The sequence below is a fragment of the Asterias rubens genome, chromosome 21 (assembly GCF_902459465.1).
Source record: "Asterias rubens chromosome 21, eAstRub1.3, whole genome shotgun sequence".
In the NCBI taxonomy this organism is placed as follows: domain Eukaryota; kingdom Metazoa; phylum Echinodermata; class Asteroidea; order Forcipulatida; family Asteriidae; genus Asterias; species Asterias rubens.
In genome coordinates, this window is record NC_047082.1 from 10,820,902 (window position 1) to 10,848,520 (window position 27,619).

The 27,619-nt window shown below is 41.1% G+C and overlaps 2 protein-coding genes across 3 annotated transcripts in view; both read left to right on the forward strand.

The window, feature by feature from the left end:
- LOC117304609 (voltage-dependent calcium channel subunit alpha-2/delta-3-like) overlaps nt 1-11,950 on the forward strand; it is a 28,386-nt gene extending 16,436 nt beyond the window's left edge. The window contains exons 15-23 of the mRNA XM_033789153.1: nt 91-199; nt 587-812; nt 3,787-3,942; nt 6,525-6,733; nt 7,042-7,243; nt 8,396-8,606; nt 9,255-9,393; nt 10,408-10,570; nt 11,225-11,950. Coding sequence (XP_033645044.1) covers nt 91-199; nt 587-812; nt 3,787-3,942; nt 6,525-6,733; nt 7,042-7,243; nt 8,396-8,606; nt 9,255-9,393; nt 10,408-10,570; nt 11,225-11,435 — 1,626 coding nt within the window. The 3' untranslated portion in view covers nt 11,436-11,950. The remainder of the gene's footprint in view (nt 1-90; nt 200-586; nt 813-3,786; nt 3,943-6,524; nt 6,734-7,041; nt 7,244-8,395; nt 8,607-9,254; nt 9,394-10,407; nt 10,571-11,224) is intronic.
- Nucleotides 11,951-16,580: 4,630 nt separating this feature from the next.
- Nucleotides 16,581-27,171, forward strand: LOC117304580 (carboxypeptidase D-like). 2 transcript variants are annotated; one of them, XM_033789105.1, is made up of 8 exons: nt 16,581-16,644; nt 20,365-20,465; nt 21,188-21,366; nt 21,944-22,128; nt 23,818-24,009; nt 24,817-24,969; nt 25,645-25,799; nt 26,885-27,171. In XM_033789105.1, the coding sequence occupies exons 1-8, from the start codon at nt 16,596-16,598 to the stop codon at nt 27,077-27,079; spliced, it is 1,209 nt and encodes a 402-aa protein (XP_033644996.1). In that variant the 5' UTR covers nt 16,581-16,595; the 3' UTR covers nt 27,080-27,171. The 2 variants fall into 2 exon arrangements, with proteins under 2 accessions (XP_033644996.1, XP_033644995.1); XM_033789104.1 differs by lacking the exon at nt 16,581-16,644 and adding an exon at nt 16,983-17,539.
- The last annotated feature ends 448 nt before the right edge of the window (nt 27,172-27,619 follow it).

Consider the following 27,619-nt stretch of genomic DNA (forward strand, 5'->3'; position numbering starts at 1 on the left):
AGTGAGGTTTTATGCTTATAATTATTTATAATTACCAATAGTGTCCCCTGCCATTAAAGATATACATGTACATGTTTTGTGTCTTACCAGATATTCCGCATAGCCAGGGAGCCTGAGGATCGTTCTCACCTTCCAGGGACTAGCATCTTCAACTTACTCAAAGAATACAACAGTTCGTTAGCCAGGAGGAAGCTACCCGGTAATGCAGCTACAATTTCATTTTTAAATGCGGTTAAGATTACAAAATAGTGCAGCTTGTTTGATATGTTCCACACCCTTGAGAGAACATATTACCCCATCACTCTTAGGGAACTTCATTGGCTACCAATTAGAGAACGAACCCATTTTAAGATCGCTCTTCTCGTTTATAAATGCTCTAACAAAACTAAAACCTGAAATCAGTTTGTGGAAAATTACTTCTTTCTCGAAAACAATGTCACTTCAGAGGGAGTTGTTTCTCACAATGTTTTATACTATCAACAACTCTCCATTACTCATTCCAAAGTAAGGTTTTCGTTCTAATAATTATTTTGAGTAATTACCAATAGTGTCCACTGCCTTTAACATTGGTTGTATCTGCCTTCAGGTCAATTTGAGAAGATTGAAGTGTTTCACGACGAACCCAAGTATCCAGATCTCCGAGTCTCGTACCTGTACTCCAGTTTCTTCTTGGCCCCAAGATGCTACTGCGATCCTAACTCGTACCTCGTTGATGACGACCTAGCCATGAAAACAGTCAAAGCCCATGAGTTCATCAACAGTTATGAGATAGATGTCGGTTGTCCGAACTCACTCGTTCAAAAACACATCAGGTATTTCAATATGTTTTGTTTAAATTCACTGTGGACACTATTCGTAATTGTCAAAGACCAGTCTTCTCACTTGGTGTTTGTCAGCCTATGCATAAAATAACAAACCTGTGAAAATTTGACCTCAATTGGTTGTCGAAGTTCAAGATAATAATGAAAGAAAAACACCCTTGTCACACGAAGTTTGTGCTTATGTTTAATTTGAAGACCTCAAATCCTAAATCTGAGGTCTCAAAATCATATTCGTGGAAAATTACTTCTTTCTCGAAAAGTACGTAACCTCAGAGGGAGCCATTTCTCACAATGTTTTATATTATAACCCCCCTTGCAAGTATTCTGCCTGCTCATTGGTTTAGAGCGCGTCACATGACATGTCTTAGTTTTGCTAGATGACGGCCGTGTGATAGTGTGTCGGTTTGCCATGCGCTAGTCCGAAGACTAGCACACGGCGTGCAGTACCCAGACGTCCGTTGCGTGTACGAGGATGATAAATTAATAGTCTGTAACCATTTCGGATTGCACGACACTACATGCAGCACAGTAAAAGTGTTTGCAATCTGTATTCGCATCGTCCGTGGATTGTAGCTTCAGGTCTGTAACTTAATATTTTTTTTTTTTTTTTTTTTTTTTTTCCACGGAGGAAATTATTTATTCACATTTAAGACCACTCCTCATTATTATTACAAACACGCTGAAGATACATAACATAAACAGCAAGAAAAATAAACAAAATACAAAATACGATTTTAACCTTGAACCAATAGTTTGAAGGAGTCCCACTTTTTGTGAAAGTTAACAGTTGAATTATTGGTGATGGAGATGTATTTATCCAAAGTATAATAAAGCTTTAAATCCAGTTTTAATAATGCAAGGGAGGGTCTATTCTCAGTCATTTTCGTTTTATAGATATGGAAGCGACACAAAAGAAGGATCAGATTCTGCTCTTAGCAACCTGCGAATCCACGTACATTTGAGAGCACTAAAATAAGAACGGATGGCCACCATTTTAACCCCACCTTCGCTGTAACCTTGAGTCATTTGATTCCTACTAACTCTGTCAACCCCTTTCCAAATAAATTTATACAACATAGAATCAAGGTTTTTAATAAATAACTTGGAAGGATCAGGGAGAGTAAGGATTAAAAATGTGAGCTTAGACAAAAGGAGAGATTTCACAACAGTAACTCTACCCAAAACTGTAAGGTTGCACTTAGACCAATGCCCAATTAAGTTGCTGATGGAATTTAAAACCCGGTTATAATTGTTATCAATCATATTGTCCAAGTTGGTAGAAAAATCAATACCTAGAGCTCTAAAACTTTCTTGGGGATGGACCCAGTGAACATTAATATCAGGACAAACACCTTTTTGACGGCCCTTATTCCCACCAATCCAAACTGCATTGGTTTTACTGATATTAACCTTAAGGCCCGACATACAAGCAAAATCGTCTAGTAGCTTAAAGGCCCTGCTAAGCGAGTTTTCTGAACCGTCTAGAATAAACACGGTGTCGTCTGCATATTGAGAAAGCCTATATTCGGAGCCATCAACTGTAACTCCTTTCAAAGTGTTGTCCCTGCGAACCATTTTGCCCAGAATTTCGGCACACAAAAGGAACAAATAAGGGCTTAAGCCGTCACCTTGCCGGTAACCCCGCTCAATTTGAAAAGATTCTGACAAGAAACCATTTATCAATTCAGAGGCTTTTGCACCATTGTACAGCACTTGCAACCACTTTTGTATTGAGGGGCCAAAGTTAAACAGCTCAAGAATCTGAAGAATAAAGTCATGGGAGACCGAATCAAAGGCTTTCTCAAAATCAACTAAAAGAACCATACCAGGAATGTTGTTGTTGTCTGAGTAGTTAAGCAAATCATACATTAACCGAATGTTTTCCCCTATATAGCGACCTTGCAAAAAGCCTTTTTGTTGTTCATGAATAATAGAAGGAAGGCATGTTTTAAATCTCTCTGCTATACAAGAAGAGGCCAGTTTGTACGTAATGTTCAATAGTTCAAATGGGTCTCCAGTTCTTCAAGAATTGACGGGGTTTATCGACAGGGTTTATCCCCTTTTGGTAGCAGGGTGATAATCCCATATTGCTGGGTGACTGAAAATTTTCCTGTTTCGTAGCCAAAATTCAGAGACCGCAATAGAAACCATGCCAAATCTGAGAAAAAGAATTAAAAAAATTTGAAGCTAAAACCATCTGACCCCGGAGACTTTCCATTTTTACTCCTTTTCAGGGCGTTCAAAACTTCTTGATATGACAACGGACCCTCCAAACGATCCCGAGTCAAGTTAGAAAGAACTGGAGAATCATAATTACTGAACAAATATTGCAAACTAGCCCCTTCGTGTGATATTTGTATACTATCAACATCTCTCCATTACTCGTTACCAAGTAAGGTTTTATGCTAATAATTATTTTGAGATATTACCAATAGTGTCCAGTGCCTTTAAAGGGTTTGGTTACCTTTTGTATGACACAAGGCATAATGTCCACAGATTTACATTAAACTTACATTGTTTGAAGGTAACTAGGGGTTAAAAGCTTCCGTTAAGATATTACCTTAGTGCTGTAGTTTTTGAGAAATTAGTAAAACAATGTCACACAAAATATTGTTGTCTCAGGAGACAAACATTATTTTAGACTGTACACTAAACAAGGAATTGACCAGCCGTCAATTTCACAAAACTCTTCCTAACTTCAGACTAATCTTAGGACTTAGGATGAGTCCCAACCCTGCACTGTAGCATGCAGACCTTAAGATTAATCCTAAGTTAGGACGAGTAACTCGTCCTAACTCGAGATAAGACGAGTCCTAACTCTTTGTGAAATCGACCCCAGTACTGGTATACATGTACATGAGACTCTCCTGAAAACATTGCTCTGTGATTTTCACATCAGTGTATATGGGAAAAACCAAAACTACTAATATTGAAATATTGAATTATTTAAATTTGTTTCCATCAGGGCTGACGTTCTCATCACTTCTCAAATCGAGAAGATTTGGAGGAATCGAAACAAGAAGATGCTGGCAGATGTGAAGTGGACGTACATTGGTTGCCGCAGTGGAGTGTTTCGAACTTACCCAGGTCACAGGTCAAAGCGTTACTACGACCCAACCAAGTATGTAAAGACGAAAATGAATGGGAAAAAAAAACAATCTATTGTCCGATTTCCATTTGAGTTGCCCTTAAAGGCAGTGGACACTATTGGTAATTACTCTAAATAATTATTAGCATTAAACCTTACTTGGCGACGAGTAATGGGGAGAGGTTGATGATATAACATATTGTGAGACTGAAGTGACATATAGTTTTTGAGAAAGAAGTAATTTTCCACGAATTTGTTTTCAAGACCTCAGATTTAGAATTTGAGGTCTCGAAATCAACCATCTTTCATTATTATCTCGCAACTGTGACGACCAATTGAGCTCAAATTTTCACAGGTTTGTTATTTCATGCATATATTGAGAAATGCAAAGTGAGAAGACTGGGCCCAATTTCATAGCGCTGCTTAACGGTAAGCAAATTTGTGTGCTTACTGTAGCAGAAAAATTTGCTTAAGCCTTAGCGTATTTCACAGGTTAGCAGAAAAATTAGGCGGCCATATTGCGTGTTTACCGTGGATTTGCATTGTGAAGTCATTTATTTTTGTGCGGTAAGCACCGGAAGGTTAGCATGCCTTTTCGTGTGCTTACGGTTAGCAGCGCTATAATAATAATAATAGCGGGATTTATATAGCGCCATTCCATCTAGATCATGGAGTTTTTATATGTTTTTTAAAAGTCGAAACCGTGTCAAGTGTTCGGAGGTGCCGGGGTAAATTGTTCCAGAGCTTAGGACCAGAGATTGAGAAGGCTTTGTCGGAAAAGGAGTTTCTGGACCTAGACACTGACAGCCATGTTTCGTCATAACAGGAACGTAAACCAGGACGACCAGGTACATATGGACAGATGAAATGATTGAGGTATTGGGGAGCTGTGTTGTGAAGACATTTGAAGATGTGAAGAGCAATCTTAAAGATGATTCTTTGCCGGACAGGAAGCCAGTGTAGTTGGGAAAGAAGAGGCGAAGCCGATACACGCCTATTTACGGAAAACAGAAGGCGAGCGGCACCGTTTTGCAGTCGTTGGAGTTTATCTAGATTTTGTTCAGTGACACCGTACAGAAGAGAGTTACCGTAATCAAGACGCGACAAGACTAGCGCACGTATGACTTGATTTTTTGTGTTGTCAGCGCTAAATCACAGATGAATGTCTCGAATTCACTCAAAAACTGCGAGGTTGTGAACCCATTTTTAGGGGAGGGAGGGGGTCTGTAGATAACTACAATGTTGATTTCTCGTCCCTTAATGGTGAAGTGAGCATGTTCAAAAGTAGTCATACGATTAAAAGGATGACGGAACATGCCAAGCGGAGTTTTATAAAGTAAGCCAACACCACCATAGTTATGGGTAGTGTTAGAGTTGTTAGACAATCGGGGAACATTGATGAAAGAATATCCCGGAGGAGTTAGTTCACCAATGACAATATAACTGTCATCGCTAAGCCAGGTTTCAGTTATTGCCATCAAATCAATATCATGTTCCAAGACGTAGTCAGAGAAAGCGGTGGTTTTATTACAAATTGATCTGGCATTCCAAAGGTGAACGTCCAGCTGCGTATTTGGGGCACATGGGGGATGGGCCTTTGATGTAAAGCTAGGACCATGCTTAGCTTTGCGGCGGCCCGCACGGGTGCCTCTATGAGTTTTTTGCTTTGAATTGATCCCAAGATTCAATATGGTAGACCAAACATTGAACAGGTCTTGCCAATTGCAGAGAGTTTAGTTGAGCTATAAACAGTGTTTGATTGACTGGATTGATTATCATCATGATGCAGGTCTGGGCCCGGGTTTGGATCAACATCACCACAGGGTAACAATGTTAAGCAAAAGGTGGCTGTGGAGTTATGATAGTAGGAAATACGAGTCTTGCAATATCCCTTGGGTCGGTTGTAAGAACATGGAGTAACTTCACGGTTGTTAACAACAGTAACCCATAGTTCATCACAAAGGTTCGGTGAGCACAATAGTGTTACCAGGAAAAGAGTTGTTATTTCCATTGTTCGAAAGATGCTCACCTGTGAGGTAACAGCTCAGACTATTGATATTTAAATGTTTACGCACCGTTGAACAGGACCGGGTAGAAATGGCTGCCATCAGCGATCAATCAGGTACGAGAAATATTTCAAGAAGAACTTGAAGATCACATCAGTCAGTGAAAACTAATCAGATGAATCCAGTAGATCCTATGGTGATTAAACTATCACATATCAACAATTGAGGAACTATGTCAGTCACGATCTCAATAAAAGATGGTATTTTTATGGAGAGGTGCGATAAGACATGGCAGCCTGCTAAGCGCACACCTTACTATGAAATAACAATTGCACAGTAAGCACAAAATCGGCCGCTAAGCAGCGCTATGAAATTTGGCCCTGGTCTTTGGCAATTACCAATAGTGTCCAGTGTCTTTAAAAAAATACCCCAGAAAGAAATGTGATTAAACAACCATAAAATCTATGTAGGTTAGCCCTTATACTCATTGTTCCTGCTTTTGTCTCAGGAAATAATACCAAAGATAATAACAACAATCGTAGCTTCTTGTATGGAAACAACCCTCGAGTTTGAATCCTGATACATGTTGTGTTTGAACACGTTTCGCAGGAGACCATGGTACCATCGTGTGATAGTCAACTCAGACAAGACTTCAATCTCAACGGCCTACATGGACTCAGCGGGCGTCGGGAAGATCATCAGCGTGTCTCAAGCAGTCTTTGAAGGAATGCCCGTCATTGCCGATGAGGAATGTGATAAAATAGAGGGACAGAAACCTGGAGGATGTCAGTGCAGTACGGATGATGACTGCGTCTCAGGTAAGGACACTTGTATTATTCCTCTTAAGTCCGGTTCATACTTCCTGCTATTGGGAATGCGAAGCGAATTTCGGTTACGCAAAACCCGGTACACGCTCTCTTTCCAAATGTGAGTCAAGAAAATTTGCTTGGCACAAAGCATTCAAATGAAGTATGAACTGGACTTAACAAGTGTCACGGCTGGGGATTTGAACCCACACACTGCTGATCAGAAACACCAGAGTTTGCATGTGGTGCTCTTAACTGCTCTGCCATGACACTTCCACAATATACCTAAATAACCAATCTTTTTATCTTTCATCTGACAGTTCGATGTTACAGAAATCAGAGGCCCGGGCTGTCGGACTTCACACGCTGCGCCTCGGTCAAGGTAGAAGCTGTGACTTCCCTAGACATCCTCTATGAAGACTTCCACAAGAATGTCTTTAAGATCATGCAGGACCGAGACATGCCACTCTCCTGTCTTGATGAATACCCGTGTCCTGATGGAGAATCTGGGTGCATGACAAGGTGGGTGTCCCTGACTGTCTGTCTATCACTCAATTCATACAGGCGCGCTAAGAGTTGTGCCGAACCTAATATTGTTAGGAGCGACTCTAGGTCGACCCAATTAAATTTTGGTTGTAGACAGGCAAACTTAGCATACATGTAAAAATTTTGGTTAGGTTTGGGACATGACAAGATCAACTTCTCAAAACCAAGGCACTCCAGAGTCGCTACCAACAACTGCAACCGTCGATCTTTCCAGTTGCTCCTAACTGATTCAGACATAAAACTTTTATGTACTTTATTCGGAATTTGGTTTGGCACCACGCTGGAGTGCCTGTCTGAAACGATTGTTCATCCCCCAAGACCCTTCCTTCAAGGGAACTTGACAAACTAGGAGTTATATAAACACCAAGCTGGTGACAGCCTGTCTCTCTCATACAAACATTGGTTTAACGTCTATGGCTATGAGTTGCGCAAATCAAGAAATTGTGATTCAGTAACTAAGCAGCAATACTTATTCTAGTCATTGTGACATCAGCAGTAAGCTTGGTAGAATGTGAACACACAACCTTATGATTACAAGTCCTGCAGTCTAAACGCTGGACCATGGAAACCTGAACACTTCTAGGATCCTGATTCCTGGGCAATATGTGGATTGGTTTTTCAGTCCCTACCTGACTGCATGGGTTTTCCTCCCACATCTAAAAAATTGGGTTCATGTATAGTGACCTCATCATCCCATATGTTCCTGCCCGTCCACTCCGTTCTTCATCACAACATCTCCTCACCATACCATCCGTACGAACTAAATCCTTCGGTTCAAGTACTTTCTCTAGTGCCGCCCCCCAACTTTGGAACTCTCTTCCCGGCTACATCCGCTCTCCTCCAGAGCATAGAACAATTCAAAACTTATCTCAAATCCTATTTGTTTTCTATCGTCTACTGTTCAGTTTAATCCTTTTGTTTGCATATTGTTACTGTATTCATTGTTTATTGGGTGCTTAATTTTTTTGTTTTGCCTTTTTTTTTTTTGTAAAGCGCATTGGTATTTCTTTCAGTTATGAAATGCGCTATATAAAAATTAGCTACTATTATTATTTTTATTATTAAGTTCACTTTTCTGAGAGTCCTTGGCTTCACAACAAGATTTGATCGATGTTTTTGCCATCCCAGGTGCTACCTGTTTGACAACGCAGCCAACATTGTGATCGACCCAGAGTTCATCAACGTCAGTGATTTAGACACGGCCAAGTACAACGGCGTCTCGCTCGGTAAGAAGGAAGGGGAGATCATGAGGGAGCTCATCTACAAACATCGGTTCTTCATCCGTAAGGAGACCATCGATTTCCAAGGGTCTTGCAGTCTGTCCGCATCAGCCCCCAGAGTGAGTTGTTGAGTGTCGTGGCGTGGAATTATAAAGTGATAATCCACAAGGGTATTGACTGGGTAAATTTTTATTTGAATTGGGTCATTCGGATAAGAGGGGAACAGTTGCTCTATGAGTATATGCCTCTTTTGTGCGCTGCCATGCTTGAGCATCTGACCACAAACTGGGTAAACCTCTGCCATATATACATATTTAAATTGCAAAATTTTTAGGGATTACCATTGAGCAAGGCATCCTGGGTAAACATGACCGGACGATACCTGTTACACCACTGGGAATAAGGTTCGGACTTGGCCAATGTTGACAATGCAAATAAGTACAAACTTTTGCTTATAAAGAGAAATAATTTGCTGAGTAAGTTTCAGTTTAAGCATTGGCAATGATAGATGCAGGCATGGAATTTCATCTTTGTGAGGGCAAGGGCCTTTTCAATTTGCTCAGGGCACTTCCACTTTAAAATCATAATGTCTATGAGAACATTTTGAAGGGGCACCAAGGCCAAGACCAGTGGGCAAAGAGTGGTCTCTTTGTAATTCTTGTTCCGGGATGACATAGACTTGTTTCGTAATATTTTGGAAGAAACAGTGATTTGCATCTTTTTAAATGAATAGGATGTTATTTCAGTGTCTCTTTTGGCTGTTTCAGGTGACTCTAAAAGGCATAGCAAAGACCCCAGAGGAGCTGGATGATTATTACAAGAACAAAGGGCCTATCCCAAGTTTCTCCAGTAAGTTCGGCTGCATTCAAGACGTGGTGGGCTACCAGGCAAACAGCTCTGTTCTAGGTAAGCAGATCATCCATTTAGGATTCATGAGGATTTTCGTCCAGTGTGAACAGCCCAGGTACCTTTCCTCACAGGTTACTTAACCAAGCCGCATGGGTAGTTTAACCGAGCCAAAGGTGCCCAGGAAGATTGACCACGTCAGTTTAACCATGGAGGAAGGAAGACAAGGAGCTCTAACGAAGGGACTTCAAAAGTCGAACCTGTGGTACCGCGGTCGTTTAACGACACCTCATAATCACCCACATACCTTATACAGACAATGGGCGACCTGGCGTATGTGAGTTTGGGCGTGCGCACTTGGTTCTTCACTCAACTATGGTGTCGTATGTCGTATGGATATAATACAGAAAACAAAACTTTTTTGAGACCTGATAAAGATTGTGTACACTTGTGCCCACCAAATCGAAAAACACAATTAAATACCAACCACCCTTGTGTGCTAATACCTAAATTTTGAACCACCGCAAGTGACCGGAAAGTCACAAAAAATGTAAAAATTTGCCATGATGTTTCCGTGAAACACCACAAACCGTAAATGAAAACGTGTATATTCACAATTCTTGTCTCCAATGATTCAACTTTACACGCAGGCAAGAGCGCAGTCTGGCGGTACCACACGTTCTGTACAAAGAGATTTAATCCTACTCGTTAATCGGCCGTCCAGCTGGAGGTCTCCTATCTTTTTCCACTGGCCAGACAGGGGCATTGTCAGAGTATTCTTTTGTTACTCTGCGGTTTTGCGGGTCGTTCGAGCTCCTTCTCTTCCTTCCTCCATGGTTTAACCGAGCCAGAAAATATAGTGAACTGTCACCGACCTAGATCACGCGCTTAAAAATGGCATCTTTTGTGCGCAGGTTATTGCCTTCGAACTTCAACTTGTGTCAATGAGATCCACGGCAATAAACAATGGGTAGGTTAACCCATCGGAATGTTACCCGGCGTCGTGGTAAAGTTACCCCAAAAAGTTATCCAGTGCGAACACGGCTTAACTGGCATTCCCTGTTTGTGTTGTAGAACCAAGTGGGATGATCACCGGCAACATCTCGGGATCGTGTAAGTCGGGATTCTACTACGTCACATCTCTTCCCAAGACCAACCTCTTCCTCCTTATTGTGGAGAATTGGAGAAACAACAAAGAGAGCATGTACTTTAACTTCAACTGCAAAATCACAAACAGGTGAGCTCATCTGGGCCCAATTTCATGGCTCTGCTTACCGTAAGCACATAATCGGCGCTTACGGAAGCAGGGAATTCTGTGCTTACGGCAAGCGTATTTCACGGGTTAGCGGGATTTAGAACCTGAGGTCTCGAAATCAACCATCTGAAAACGTTCACAACTTTGCGTGACAAGGGTGTTTTTTTCTTTCACTATTATCTCGCAAGTTCGATGACCGATTGAGCTCCAATTGTTACAGGTTTGTTATTTTATGCATATGTTGAGATACACCAACTGTGAAGGCTAGTCTTTGACAATTACCAATAGTGTCCCCTGCCTCTAAGCAAATTTCAAATGGTGTTCACTCTTTTGAGATATCGGCAAAAATCCAAAGCGAATAATGTCTATGCTGGAAGAATAATTCCTGGAAGGAATACACGATCTGAGTAGCGATACTGCCGTAACGCTGCTCAGGTTCAAATTGTTGGGCAAAAAAAATGATGTACGACATGACAATTCTCCAAAGTGATATGTTTCTCAAAATGCTTTTACTATCAAAAGCCGCCATAGACTTCTATTCTCACCAATAGTTTTTATTTTCCATTAATGTTGAGAGTGATTGCCAAGCGTAAACCTTCTCATAACTTCCATGATCTTTTTTCTTAATCCTTGCAGAGTTTCAGCCACTGGAGCTTTCCGCATTATCAATGGAACTTGTGCTCACGAAGACATCTCTGCGTCACTGGCTAGCCAGAACAGATGCCCAACCCCGACCAACTATGAGATCACAAACTGTACCTACATTTCCGGGGGGCCAAGGAGCAGTGAGGTGGTGTGGAGCACCCTCGTTGTGAATGTGTTGACCATGGTTTGGCTGTTGGGCTGATGAAGCGAAGTCCTAAGGTTTGACAATTTGTTATCGTTGTTTTTTTCTAACAGCGCAAAATACCTTGAATCCATCGTAGCAGGGGCCAGTTTTATTGAGCTGGTTAACAGAAAATATTGCTTAGCAATTTTCTGCTAAGCAGGAATGAGCAGATGAAATTGTACGTGTGATATGGTATTGGCTGGTAATCTTGTTCTGGTAAGTATAATTTTGTTGTGCTTAGTTGTTTTTTGTTCTTAAGCAGTTCTATGTAATTTGGCCCTAGTCCCATTTTCAGAGAATTGTTTTAGCACAAAAAACTAGCTAAGCATGCAACGGTTACCAGCCTAACATGCCTTGTCTTGTGGTGCATTCTTTGTGACTATTTTGTTTCCCAAATCAATGCTAAAAAACATCAGATCAACTCAATGCAGTGTGCAATTAAACTGTGCTTTTTTTTTTTTTTTTTTACACATACAGGGTAACATTGTTATAGTCAATTTTAAATAAGTGCAATAAAAATAAATAAATTGTTGTCAGATAAATGAAAACCAAACACCTTGATCTACTAGATATTTGATTGAGTCACAATGATTACGTTCAGTTTTTAAAGTTTGAGTCACAGTCAAGTCCAGTATTAACTTTAAGGAATGTACAGAATTGGTAAGAAACAAAAATCTTGAAGATCACAGATATACATAAAACTTACACGGTCTAATGATGATGATAGTAAAAAACATCGCTTGAAATATTTCTGTCTGAAATTTCATATTTGATGAGAAATAAATAGTAGAATTTCACGTTTTGAGTTTATCGCTCAGGGACGATTTATTAATTTTTGTTTTGGCATCGATGCAATGCAAAATTTGTAATCGGTTTTTCACTATTCTCTCGTGACCCAGATGGCTGATCGATCTCAAACTTCGACAGGTTTGTCAGTTTATGTATATAATGGATTACATAAAGTGCTTACACTGCCAGCAATTGTTTTGTTAGCAAAAACCAATTCTGTAATGTTCCTTTAAGTTTCATTAAAAGTCAAGTCCAGTATTAACTTAAGCTATTCTTGCCTGCCCTGTTTGTTTAACTCTTTCAATAGACCTAAATGCATTGATGTCATCCAGCCGACATCTTAGAGGTAAAACGATGCAAATCAATCATAAATAATAACCAGTTTTTATATTGCACTTTTCACACCAAAAGGGCGTCTCAAAGCGCTTCCAACATTTTAACCCCTGGTCGCTGGGCCTTAAATTATTCCTTAAATCGTCACAGCTCCCTGGGGAGTATACAGCCTATGTGCAACATAAATATGCGCTACACGACTAAATAAATCAAAAGAACCATCTCTGCCCTCACAGGTACCCATTTACCCCTGGGTTGAGAGAAGCAAATATTGGGTGCATTTGTTTAGCTTCCCTGGGTCGACCCTGGTCTGCCCTTGGTGCGTTCAAATAACTTTGACGTCCTTCCAGGGGCTCACCCGGGTCAGCCCCAGTGCCCTGCTTGTGGAGTGGGTTACTTGGGGGTGACCCGAGGTGCATGACGTTGCCACAAGAGGGCGAGTGTGATCGTTCGATTAGCTTTTGTCAGGGGCTCACCCGAGAATGTAAGCAGGGGCTCATCCGAGTGAGCAACGCAGGGTCGACCCAGGGAAGCTAATGGAATGCTCCCATAGTTAAGCTCAGGGTAACAAGTATCACGACCAGGATTATAATTCAAACTCTGCTGAACAGAAGCATCAGACCTTGAGTTTGGTGCTCTTATCCACTCAGCCATGACACCCTTGTATGCGCTGCGCACAGGTTTGGCTAATGAGTGGCCGCTTTTTTTACCTCTAGGTGAGGGCACCCTATTAATATGACATCATGTGCATAAGGTCTACAGGCCAGTGTAATATTTATTTGTATGTTAAAGTTGTTAAACTTTTCATGAATGTTGCAATAACCATGTCTTCAGTACTTTGGGGCACTTTTTCTTTTTGTAGTTATAAAAGAAAATTGATGTTTTTGGAAGTAGACGAAGAGATTTACAATGAAAGTAATTTGTATATATAGCACGAGAAATGTTAACCTAGTATTATAAAGATGTTCTTTCACTATTTGTAATATTTTAGATTTTAATATAAATCATAGCTGAAATCATATGGAAATGTGTTTTTGTTGAGTGAGTAGCATGGGTAGTTTTTGTTATTGTTTATTGTACGAGAATAAACCATTGTATTAACTTGTTTTTATATCGTATAAACATTTTGCATTGCATGACATTTATAATTGAAATTAATTTATTTATTGTGTTAGCAGTTAAGTCACTTATTCTAGGACTTCTACATTGATTTGTGGTCGTCGCGGTAGTATTTATAGGAGAATAATGGATGACACGGTGACACTTGTTCCGATAATCAAAGAGAAGGATGTAAATGTGTGTGTGTATATTAACATTATATTAGTAGCTTTGTACTATGTCCGTGTGATACACATGGAAGTCCTTACCAATTTAAATTGACAGATTTGTCATTTGATGGATATACAGCGATTATTTGACTGCTTGTGTATCACGTTTTAATTTTGTTTAATTTAAGAGTCCCCCAAATCTTAGCAAGTAATGTCGGGGGGGGGGGGGGGGGGACACAAACTGCTCGGCCGTAACGCAATATTCCGTCGATGTGATGTTTTATAGACCAACTTCTTGTACGTCTCATTAATTTGTGTATTTTGCGTTTCTGTCCGATGTATTGAAATGCACGCAATTCGATCCGTGAAGATTAGATAGTTGGTAATTTCAGAAAACGCCCTTTTGTGTGTATTGAAATTAATGTGTGCAACTTCAAGACAACTATATTTTATACTGGCCGTCCAATGAAGGACATCGCACAGTTTAAACAGGCGTAACACTATTTAAAAGTCTTTAAAGACTTTTATCTTAAAGCCATTGGACACTTTCGGTACAGAAAAAAAGCGCGGAAACGAGTGGGTTTTCCCGTTATTTTCTCCCGACTCCGATAACCGATTGAGCCTAAACTTTCACAGGGTTGTTATTTTATATATAAGTTGTGATACACGAATTAAGTGTGGGACTTGGATAATACTGTTTACCGAAAGTGTATAATGGCTTTAATTCAGACTGTTTTATCAAATGCCTTGTGGAAAATACAACAACAGCCAAGTCGCAGACCTCTCAGATCGCCCCTAAAACTACCGTACTAAGCCATGGGTTAGACGAATATATATTTACAAAACGTTTGTAAAAAACAAGGTTGCATAAACATAGTCAGTTGAAGGCACTGGACACAATACAAATATTTGTTAGGATATAAACTTACTTGGTAACAAGCAATGGAGAGATGTTGAGAGTATAAGCACTGAAAAAACAGCTCCCTCTGAAGTAAAGTAGTTTTGGAGAAAGAAGTATTTTCTCACTAAAATATTGGAACTGAATAAAAGACCTCAGCTGAGGTCTCGAATTCAAGCATCTGTAAAGCAATGATACAACTTGTGCTACAAGGGTGTTTTTCTTTCATTATTTTCACGCAAAGTCGACGACCAACCGAGTTCAAATGTTCACAGGTTTGTTATTTTATAAATATAACAATGAGACACACCAACAATAACAAAACGTGTCCAGCGCCTCCGACTATCGTCGCTTGAACTTGATTTTATCTTCACGAGTTTTATTTCGAAATGGTTTTGAAATGTCACATTCTTGTCCACTTTTTTATTTCATGAAAGTTGTTGCCAAATTTGAAAATTAAATGTATGTGTTAGAAAACGATGCAATATTGTTATAAAGGTTTTTCATTAAACATAAACTACATAGTAATATACTTGGAGTCATCACGTGTGTTTTTTCCCTATGACGTGTGTATATTTATTTTAGCAGTTCTTGCAGTGGGCACTACTGGTAATTACCTTACTTGATTACGAGGTTGATAATAGAAAGACATTGTAGGAAACGGCTCCTTCTGAAGTAGCGTAGATTTCCAAAAAGAAGTAGTTTCCCAATAACTTGATTTCGAGACCTCAAGTTTAGAGGTCTCGCAATCAGACAATTGAAAGCACACAACTTCGTGTGACCATAGTGTAACATTTTATGCATATGTTGAGATACACCTGTGAAGACTAGTCTTTGAAAATTACCAATAGTGTCCATATTCTTTAAAAGTGAAATTTTAACCAAAGGCCTATCACCTTCAGCGTATAGAATCCATGCGCTGGCGTCAAACGCCGGTGCCGCATGCAATTATGTACTATTTACAATACGATCCGGAGCACATTATTGCATATGCAATAATGTCCGCCGGACGGTTTTGCATAATTACATGTATATGCAATCGTGTCCGGCCGGACGCTGCTGCATAATGCAAGTGTGTCGCCCGGATGCAATTGTGTCCGCCCGGACACGTTTGCATATGCAGTTGTCCGCCCCGTGCAAAACCGTCCTTGCAGTTTGGTCGACGGGAACACGTTCGCCATTTTTTTACAAGCTAAGTGCATGTCATGGATGACATGGGAAATGTTCGGCCGTTGGGTATTCGCTGCAATCATAAAAATAAATACGAGAATATTCAAGCTGCACATAGTATACGTCCGTAGGTTCAGTGCATGCGCACGCTCGCTTACGCGCGCACGTACATGTACATGTATAGTCATGTACCTGTCCGCCGGACGGTTTTTGCATAGCCCCGGACACGATTGCATATGCAAAATTGTCCGTAGCGGACAGAATAAGCCACTTCGGAGTTCCAGCTGCGCATGTCTGTTACTGCTGACAACGCATGTTGTCTATCTCCAATAACCTTTTTACAATACCAGCGGGTATTGTCAAAAGGTTACGGGAGATAGACAAAATTCCGTTGTCAGCAGTATAGGGTAACAGGCATGCCGCAACCGACATTCCGAAGTGGCTTATTGCATGGCGGACACAATGCATCTGACTGATTTTTTTTTCTTCAATTGTAAAAGAATGTGCAGCTAGCGTTCTATGGGCTCTAATAAAAAGTAATTCTTTTTAAGGGCACAAAAGAAATTCAGGTAACGGTAGTACTGATTCGGCATGGTCTAGTGACTATGAATGAAAGCCAGTGACTTATTGGTTGCTCCATAATGGAGGATGCTCCCACTGTACCTACATGCTCACACATCTCTCACTTTGGTGCTGGATAGGATACGGACCTTCCCGGTTATGAGAATCCTAACGGGTAATAGGGGTACTGGTGTACAAGATAAAAAAGGTGTGCTATTTTCATCCTCCATGGCTAAAAGCATGGATCTATTATTGTTAAAGTATTTGTGTGTGTGGATGAGGGGGGGGGGGGGGGCACACAGGCGATACCACGCTGAGTTAGCTATACTGGAAGCTATTTTCCTCCATGCCTATATGCAGTTCATCAGGGTAAACGAAACTATCAACATTATGCATCGCAGCATGTTGATTCGTCGGTGCCTTGCACAGCATAGACGCCACATGTTCTATTGTTATCCCGAAAGAAATATAAACAAGGGTCTGCACTGCGTATGATATGTCTGTTCTTGTTATACACGGGCCCTGGTATGTGTATGTATACGCCCATGGTGCATAAAGGGTGCGTTTATGCAGCAGCGGCTCTCTGCCAGTGTCAATCTGCATCAATGGTCCATGGTTATTATCACAGAGCAATATAAGTTCTATTTAGAACGATTTTATGTAACTAGTTCGATACGGATCAACCTTTGAGCGGATTTATGGGCCATTGTGACATGCATTCCGGTTATCAATATCATGTTTTTATTATGTCCACTCGATTTGATTCGATAAGTCAGTTGTCAATTATCGCTCTACCAGTGCGCCCCGAGACTACGACGATTGGGGTTTAATGACCGCAACCCCCATACCGAGAGAAACGCTTACCGAGCCCGGGGGCTTCGACATCTAGCCGCGCTGCTAGCAGCCTACGGGTACAATAATCACCATGGACCTCTGTGGAAACTTGATACTCGTCGTTGCGTTTTTTACTTCCGGGTTGTATGCGTTTCCGTTCGTCCAGCACAAGTACCATGACTTTGACGAGCTGACGTCAGTTATGACGTCACTTGCGAATACGTACAACAATACAACGCATCTTTACAGCATCGGGAAGTCAGTTGAGGGTGAGTTATGCATGGATGTATTGTAAACAGCTATACACAATCAAACCGAGGTTAGAGGGGATAGTCTGGTCCCCGTGCAAATTAGTTGTACCTACTTTGGATCTGCACAAACCACCAAGTCACACGTTCCCCGCCCCCGACGAGATTACCATAACAATTCTTGTTCATAGTCGATTTTAATTCATGACGTCATACCATGGTTTCAAAATGGACGTTGGTCCTGTTCCTTAAAGGTAGTGCATACGTTTGGTAATCACTCTTACAATGAAACAACGTTTTGGTTAGAAGTCTACAACAGCTTTCGATTTAGTATAAACCATTTCGAGAAACATTCACCCCCCTTTTTTACAGTTAATAATGCGGTTTATTATAACCATTATATCAGTTTGCAAGCCCCACAAATTCGATTCATGAGAAGCGTTCATACAAAATACAGATGTGGTTTGTGGGTTCCTTGTTTTATTGTTCCCTTTTCTAAAGAATTTCTCCGTGGGGTCCAAGATGAGCACAGATATGCCTTGTGGGGTCCATGGTTTCACTGTGTAAAAACCACAAGGGTCCTCTTCCATATTGCCCACCAGCTCTGTGTTGCAGTCTGCTGACATTCCTTTGTTTCCGACACCCAAAGAAATTCATATCCTTCAACATTGTTACAATGTAAACAAACACTGTGTGGACATGTTAAAGGAACACGTTGCCTTGGATCGGTCGAGTTGGTCTTTGAAAAGAGCTTGAAACCGTTTGTTATACTAATGGTTAGAAAGATGTTGTAAAAGTAGAATACAATGATTCACACAAACATGCCTCAAAATTGCACGGTTTTCCTTTTACCTCGTCGACTAACACGGTCGGCGATTTATGCGAGTCAAATTGTTGACTCCCATAAATTGCCGACCGTGTTAGTTCGCAAAGTAATAGGAAAAACCACGCAATTTCGAGACAAATTTGTGTGGATCGTTGTATTCTTTTTAAAATATCTTTCCAACCATACGCATTTTATAACAAACGGTTACAAACGCTTTTCAACGACAAACTCGACCGATCCAAGGCAACGTGTTCCTTAAGTCCAGTGTTTCAAGTCCCTCTTTTATGTTGACATGATTTTGTTATGAGGCCCACACTTCATGAAGGGCTGAAACACGTGTTTAGGGAATTATAAGAAGTTTTGATCCATGTATTAAATCGAATCATGTAGCTTTGAAGGCCAACAGAAGTTTTTACTGTTGATCTATGATTTCACAGCTGGATGCGCATTTTTTTTCTTGTAATGTAATTATCAATTGAAAACATATCTGGGTCAATTTCCAGAGACCTTCCTAGTAGCGTGTTTTTTTATAGGTCACCAAAAAGTGCACTCTTAGATGGGTCGAAGCATGGTTTTTCCAGGTTTTTCAACCTCGTACAACGAAGCCGAAAACTTCACGTGTTGAATTCAGAGCGGGTCGGTTCTTGCGTATTAAAGAGCCTTGGACAAGGCTAATGTTGAGTTTAAAGCCAGAGGACACCTTCGGTAAACAATGTTGTCCAATGCCCACACTTCGTGTATCTCAACTTATATATAAAATAACAAACCTGTTTTTTTTTAAAGCAATCGCACAACATCGATAAACAGTATTGTCCAAAAGTCCACACTTCGTGTATCACAACTTACATATAAAATAACAAACCTGTGAAAATTTAGGCTTAATCGGTCATCGTAGTCGGGAGAAAATAACGGGAAAACCCACCCTTTTTCCGCACGTTTCGCCGTGTCATGACATGTGTTTAAAATAAATCCGTAATTCTCGATGTCGAGAATTGATAATTGTTTTAATGTTTTCTCAAAAACTAAGCGTTTCATGGAATAATATCTCGAGAGAAGTCTTTTACCATTTACCTTCTGTAAACCCTGTAAGTTATTTGTAGATCTGTGACCTTTTTTTCTTCTTTCTGTTCCGAAAGTGTATAATGGCTTTAAAGTTTGAGACCAATTCCAGTACCAACATAATCACCATCATGTAATGGTTTGCACGGTGCTGTGGCGCAATATGCCGCCAATAGGAGACTTTCCAACGCTTGGTGGCAGCAGACATACCGGGTAAATTTCCATTGTTTACGTAGTTCTGAACATGCGCATAATTCTGAGAACAATGGATTTACCCGGTAAGTCTGCTGCCCTCTATCGTCCCAGAAAGTCTCCCATTATGAGTGAGGTATCATGAGTTATACCCTCCTACCGATATTGGTTTGATGCTGAAAGGTCTACGTTTACTCTTTGGCTTCCCCCTCCTCATGACGTCGGGTTCCCTGTCCTTTTCTCCATAACCCTCCTGTTTATTTCACCTTAAAGAAACGGGAGACCAACTGCATGCAAATGAGTTAGCCCTCATGTCTATTTGGTTAGAGTGACTTTCATATTAAGCCCTTTGAGGAATTTTCCTTCCTCCATGGTGCGGAGCATACCTCACTCACAACGCTTTTAGTTAATGACAACCGGTTTTCTGATCCTGCCAATGGGAGCTACTGTGTAGGCGGCAGCACCCCCCTGCAGACTCATAGGCCCTTTCGAAATGACGGCGTCGGCGGTGGATTCGGATCCGGCTTGCTTGGCCCCGCCAGTTGTTTTGACAAATTTGAATTGCGCGTGCTTTGCGTAAGATTGGGCCTTAAGGCGAGAGAACGGAGCCTCAAGCCGAATCCAAAGCCGAAACCATGGTTTCGAAAAGGGCCAAGTGCGAATGCACAGAACTACGTTTACAATGGAAATTTACCTGTTAAGTTTGCTACCACCTAGCGTTCCAAAGTCTCTCCAGTCAATAATTGGTCTTATAATGTCATCCTTATAGGCAGAGACCTTTGGGTTATTGCGATCGCAGGCAACAAACCAGACGCGATCGTACCCCGAAGACCTGACGTGAAGTTCATTGGCAACATGCATGGGAACGAGGTGAGTGGTTATACGGACGATTGGGTTGACTGGGACTAGGTAGACTGATCCCCTGTGACAGGTACTTGCTTTTAAGAACCAGGAATTTCATTGGATAACCGTTAAGCTTTATATGGGTGCGTTCGTTTAGCTTCCCTGGGTCGACCCCGGTGTGTGGCGTTTTTTTTTCCCAGGACGAACGTGGGTAATTATCTGCACACGTTCGTCATAGAAAAAAAACAGCCACACACCGGGGTCGACCCAGGGAAGCTAAACGAACGCACCCATAGTGTATTGATTGGTCCGAGGTGACGTTTGGCAGCTTCCCGTACACGCGTCTGCTTATTAATCTAGGTGAAAGGTGAAAATGAACCGGGATTAACCGTTGCTAGAGGACACTCTGTGAAAATTTGGACTAAATTATTGGTCATCGAATTTTCAAGAGAACAATGGAAGGTAAAACACCCTTAATGCACAAGTTGTGTGCTTTCAGATGCCGTGAATTCGTGACCTCAGTTGATGTCTCGAATTCAATTCAAATATTTTAGTGAAAAATTACCTTTTTCTCAAAAACTACGTTACTTCAGAGGGAGCCGTTTCTCACAATTTTGTATACCATTAACAACTCTCCATTGCTCGTTAATACCAAGTAAGGTTATGCTAACAATAATCTTGAGCAATTACCAATTGACCAGTGCATTTAAGCACTGAGCATAACTTCATTTTTAAACATCCCATTTCAGGTTGTTGGTAAAGAGAATCTGCTACATTGCATCGAGTATCTACTCGTGAGCTATGAAGCCATGGACAGTGAAGTAATGAATCTCATGGACAATACGAGGATCCATATACTGCCCTCTATGAACCCGGACGGACTCGAGATGGCTACCGAAACAGACAGCTGCCTTGGAAGTATCGGCAGGTAAGACCGCCCTCACTGGACTTTTACAAATACATTGGTTTTTCGAGCCGTTTGATTGTAGGGTACAATAAATTATAGAAAACAGGGCCACTCCAGGGTTAGGGTTAGCATGGTTATATAGGGTTAGGCGAGGGTTAGGGTTGGGGTTAGGTTTAGGGTTAGGGTTAGGGTTAGGCCATTAGGGTTAGGGTTGACTTGGGGTTAGGGTTAGGGTTAGGGTTAGGGTTAGGGTTAGGGTTAGGGTTAGGGTTAGGGCTGTCGCCGAGTGTGGCCCTGTATTCTATAGTTTGTAGATGTAAATGACTTCAACTAACATCTTAATAATTAATTTCAAAGGGTGGTCGCGTTGTTGAGGTATCGCCGAAAAACAGGAGTCCAACAACGATGCTGCGTCAAGAGTAAATAGTTTCTGTACAAAAAGGACTACCAAAATACTGCTTAGCGAAAATGTTCTCTAAGCGAACAAATTCATGAGTGGGACCAGCAGTTGAAATAGTGTGAACTTTTGATGAAACTTTGACTGATAAATAACAAGTTACTGTATTTTAAACGTCATATTATTAATTTGTATATGTAGGAATAACGCAAGAGGGCGCGATCTCAACCGTAACTTCCCGGATTTCTTCGAGCCGGACGATATCGTCAGAGAGCCCGAGACACTTGCCATCATGGAATGGATCCAAAGTATCCAGTTTGCTCTCACCGTCAACTTTCATGGTGGCGCCCTTGTGGCCAACTACCCATTCGACAACGTGCTTCCAGGTGGGTGGATAGGCCGAGTCCGAATTGTTGGCTACAGCTACGGCTACGACTAGATTACAGCGTCATAATGCGTCGAAGTATATAGGACGTCCCTAGCAACACTCATGGCAACAGTCGTAGCCGTAAATGTAGCCGCCAATTCGGACTTGCCTTTCTAGCCGAAATAAACCGGTGGTTCGAAAACGCATACCAGCGGGACTGGAAGCTTAGTATTGGGGCGTTTAATCATGAATGGACCAGTTTTATTTTTTTGACGCGTGGTTGCTGGACGCCATTCAAATAAAACACCCGAATGTTTATTCTGGTCTCGCACCTATATGCGCACATTCCCCCTCTCTTTTTGGTGGGTTGAAGCGGTGTGGGGGGGGGGGGGGGGTGGGTGACACGCCAGAAGTGGCTGCTAATTGCATCACTGCTTGGTATGGGCTGTGCAATGTAGTGTGTACATCAAGACAGTGTGTCATAAAATGTACCTATTTGCAGTGGAACACAATCAAAGTCATCGGGCAAGGCAAACATCAAAGTGTCAGATAACACCTTTATACTCAGAGCAGAGGCATGAGAATTGATGTATAAGCTCCGAATGAAAATATTCCTTTGGGACACCGAACCCACGTCACATAATTCATGCAACACAACGGGATTCGTACACTACTCGTGATTCGTGACTTTCTCCGTCTGCTTCAATGATCCATTTCATCCAACAAAGCAGTCAAGCATTGAATACGAAAGATACAGATAATTAATAATAAAAACATAACATGCGAATGCATCACAGCATTATAATCCTTTTTATAGATTACAGTAATAAGCTATGATCACAAGGCCTAAGCCGTATGCATTTAATGTGAACGACATGAAGAAGACAAGTCGTAATGCAACACTTTTGTACGAACCTCACACACATTTTTAGTGAGATTGTTGAACTGCTCATTTTGTGACTAATGAGGTACAAAATAAAAAATAAACACCAAATAATGGTTGAACAAGATTGTAAATTTTAAATTGGGCGGATCCACCAAACTCTGGTTAAACCAGATATTAAATAACCAGATAAAAAACATTTACTTTAACCTTTACTTTGCAATGTGTAGACGCATAGATCTTTTCGCAAATACTGGGGCGCGCGCGTAAAGCTTGGAATTAGGTGCATTGTGGTCTAGCTGGTATCCAAATTTGATCCATATCTATACCACAATGCACCTCATTCAACAGTCTGCGCTTGCGCATTGGTATTTGCGATAAGGTCTATGCCCAAGACCTGAATATATGACGTCATTTGAGTAGAGCGCCCTTCCCTAGATCTTTTAAAGAGGCTGTTCATTGGTCAATTATTTGCGCTGAACGTAAAAATCATTGGTTGAAAGTTACCTGTGTGCCACCGAAGTAATCGTGGAGCATGGCACTGCAGTTGGTTGCCTTCAAGTTGCCTACAAAATGTGGCCTTGTGTGAAAATGCCTCTAGATGGCGGATCGATGACGTCAGTGCATACGGTCCAAAAGCCCTTTTCGAAACCACGGCTTTGGCTTTGGATTCAGCTCAGGCTAGCTTGGCCCGCGATTGTTTTGGCAATTATTGAGCGTGCTGTAGAGCTTCAGAGGAGAGAACAGAGACCGAAGCCGAGTCCAAAGCCGAAGCCGCCAATAATTTTAACCGTGACATTCGTTCATCCCACCCCTGCCTCGCAGAGGACCGTGACCCATCAGACTCGTCCCAGTACAGCATAAGCCCCGATGATGTCTTCTACAGAGAGATGAGCTCAACCTATGCCCAGAACCATCCCAGAATGCACCTCAAGCAAGAGAACCGATGCGATGGGTGGGACGGTGAAGGGTTTGAAGGTGGGATTACCAACGGAGCTGACTGGTACATCGTTAAAGGTAAAAAAAGAATATACAAATTAGATAGTGTCCGCTGCTAAAAACATTGGATTCGAACTGCCTCTAGCTACCGGGCAATCTCGATGGTCCAGTTGGTATGACGCTGCTCTAGAATTGCAAAGATCTTGGTTGCGAATCCCACCCGTATAACCAATTTCAGTCCCCTACCTTCCACCTGTGTACCCGGTTCGATATCAGGACCGGAGTATTACATGTGGATTGTTTATTTTCAGTCCCCATCCTGGATGACTGCGTGAGTTTTCCCTACAGGGGGTTTAAAAAACAACAACCATGAAATTTCTTCAATGACAACAAAATTGGTGTGATGTTTCCATTGGGATGCTATTCCAACTGTATAATTCAGATTCAGATTTATGATTAAAGGCAGTGGACACTATTGGTAATTACTCAAAATATTTATTAGCATAAAACCTTTCTTGGTGAAGAGTAATGGGGAGAGGTTGATGGTATAAAACATTGTGAGAAACGGCTCCCTCTGAAGTGCCATAGTTTTCGAGAAAGAAGTACTTTCCCACGAATTTGATTTCGAGACCTCAGGTTTAGAACTTGAGGTCTCGAAATCAACCAGTTGAACGCACACAACTTCGTGTGACAAGGGTGTTTTTTTATTTTATTCATATCTCGCAACTTTGACGACCAATTGAGCTCAAATTTTCACAGGTTTGTTATTTAATGCATATGTTGAGATACACCAAGTGAGAAGACTGGTCTTTGACAATTACCAATAGTGATTAATTGAACCAATTCATACCTTAACGAATTCATAATTATCTTTACCTACCTTAGGTAGCATGCAAGATTATAACTATATTTACCATGGCTGCATGGCAATACTAGTGGAGTTATCTTGCTGCAAGTATCCCAATGCCTCAGGTCTACCAGAGTTCTGGAATGAAAATCGACGATCCATGCTAGCAGTTCTCCAACAAGTCCACAGAGGTATTGTACCCGTCAGGGACCGGGAGTATTAAACAGCAGGGCCCAATCTTATGGAGCTGCTTAAGCAAATAAAGTAGCTTAGCACAACAAAATCTTGCTTACCAGAATAAGGTTACCAGCTAAACCACACTGTCGTGTGTACAATTTGTGACTGGTATCCTGCTCATTTCTGCTTAGCAAAATTTGTTTTTCCTGATTAAGCAGCTCTATGAAATTGGGTCCGGTAATTACACACAATGTGGGAAGGTTCCAAAAGTTATGGTTTCATGATAAGCCGAAAAGATTGATTAAAAGGAGAAGGAGTTTTGGAAACTTCGAAATCTAGCACCGGCTGTCGGCAAGACATCTGAAAGCTCGTACAGATGGCTCCGGCCACTTCTCAGAGGGTTTGATCTGGGTCTGTATGTCTGTACAATTTGGTGCACAAAGTATATATTAAGTGAAAATGTTTGTCAGCCCCTAAAAAAACAACAACAAACAAAGAAACAAACAAAACCCCGAACACCCCAACACCTCAACATCAATCAAGATAACAAACACATTCTAAGGTGTTAAAATACCCCAAACAAAGAAACAAACAAAAAGCAAAAAAACTCTAAAATCCGATCCCCTCTATTAGATTGAATAGTCTTGTCTAGGATATCAATGACTGATGAGTGTGTGTTGTTTTTGCAGGCGTGAAAGGGATTGTGACCGATAACGACACGGATGAACCGATAGAGGGCGCCCTTGTTTCGCTGGCTGGGCAGCCTGTTCCACCATACCCCTCCTCGACTACATCTTTAGGAGAATACTGGAAGCTTTTGCCTGAAGGAACATTTACTTTACATGTGAGTTTCACTTAAAAAAACTTTTTACAAAATAATTATTAGCATAAAACCTCACTTGGAAACGAGTAATTGGGAGAGGTTGAAAGTATAAAACATTGTGAGAAACAGCTCCCTCTGATCGAAGTGACGTAGCTTTTGAGAAAGAAGTAATTTTCCACGAATTTGATTTCGAGATCTCAGATTTAGCATTTGAGGTCTCGAAATCAAGCATCTGAAAGCGCACCACTTCGTGTGACTTCGTATGATTATTAGGGACTTTTCGTTTTCAACGACGGAGGGTTCTGCGACGGTAAAGATGACATTTGGCGTCATCTGCGCATGCGTCGGCTTTGAGGACGGTCGTCCCTCAATTTCTACGACAGTACTTTGGATGAATCTTCGTTGTGCTGAAAACGACAACGTTTAGCTGAACAACCGTCGCAGAACCATCCGTCGCCGAAAACGAAAAGTCCCTAGTATCTCGCAACGACGACCAATTTTGAGCTCAAGTTTTTACAGGTTTGTTATTTTATGCATAAAATATGTTGAGTACACCAAGTGAGAGGACTGGTCTTTGACAATTACCAATATTGTCCAGTGCCTTTAAATAATACCTTGCTTTATCCACTTTGTCTTCTCCATATAATTGAGGCCCATTGGACATAAGACTTTTAATTTATAGATAGTTTGGTTTTGCCCTTACACCGATGTGTGTAGGCACCGTACCCGGTACTTTCCCGAATTATGTGGACAAAAACCCAGGCTACTCACGTGGGGTTTTGAACCCACCACCTTTGCAATTCTAGAGCAGTGTATTCCAACTGAACCACTGAGATTGACCGGTAGCCATTAGGCAGTGCGAGTTCTATCCCCATTGCAAATTTAACAAAGTAGAGATACATAGTGTCCACTACCTTTAAATGATAAACATGCTTATGATTTTGACAACTGCTCAAACACAAAAAGATGTTTACGGTTCCACATGTGAAAAAGTGGGTACACAACTTATTTTTAGATACATGCTGAAATTCTGAACACTGTTATTACAGTGTACAATTCAATGGATTTATTTTCATTTCATTTATTGCTTTTATACCCGTGTCAAGGTTTCCAAGGACGGCTACGTCAGCGAGTCGGTGAACATCAGTGTTCTAGCAAGCGTGAATCCAGACGATGTCGTCATCGTAGACTTGTCCCTAGTCGCCTCACCTACCTCATCTGCAGTTTGTTTACATCATCAATCAATAGTCACCGTGGCAACCCTGTTTTTGTCAAGTTATTTTCTCAACTTATTGATATGATGTCAGCAAAGTTGGTTTGCATCAAAAGACTGACTTTAATAGAGTGATTTTGTTTTAAGCATTACATTTTTGAATCACGATGTGTAATAAAATTTAGCAGTTGAGTTCGAATTTTGTCTAAATAGTTTTGAATTTGTATATTAAATTAAAACTTAAAGTCATACTCTTCCGTACTAAAAATATATTCAAACTGTTATTCATTAGATTATTATTTTTGAATATCTTTTAAAAACTAAAAAAATTACATGCGAAATGTTGTTGCCAACGGGTTCACATAAACGCACAGCGTTACTGTCTTTTGCAGTGTTTTAGCGGAGAATATTGACCGAAAGTTCAGAATTCGGTGAGAGCCGAGACATGAAATAGGGCCCTGACTGCTTCGGCTAGACACTACGATGGCGTCACCAGACTGTGCATAATGTGACACATTAATACAGATTCGTCTCATGCTGTTTGTGACTGTGAAAATCATTAGACCTTTGTATCATGGTGCAGCCATCTTTAATCTCTCTCATTGATATCAATGTCACCAAACCGAGG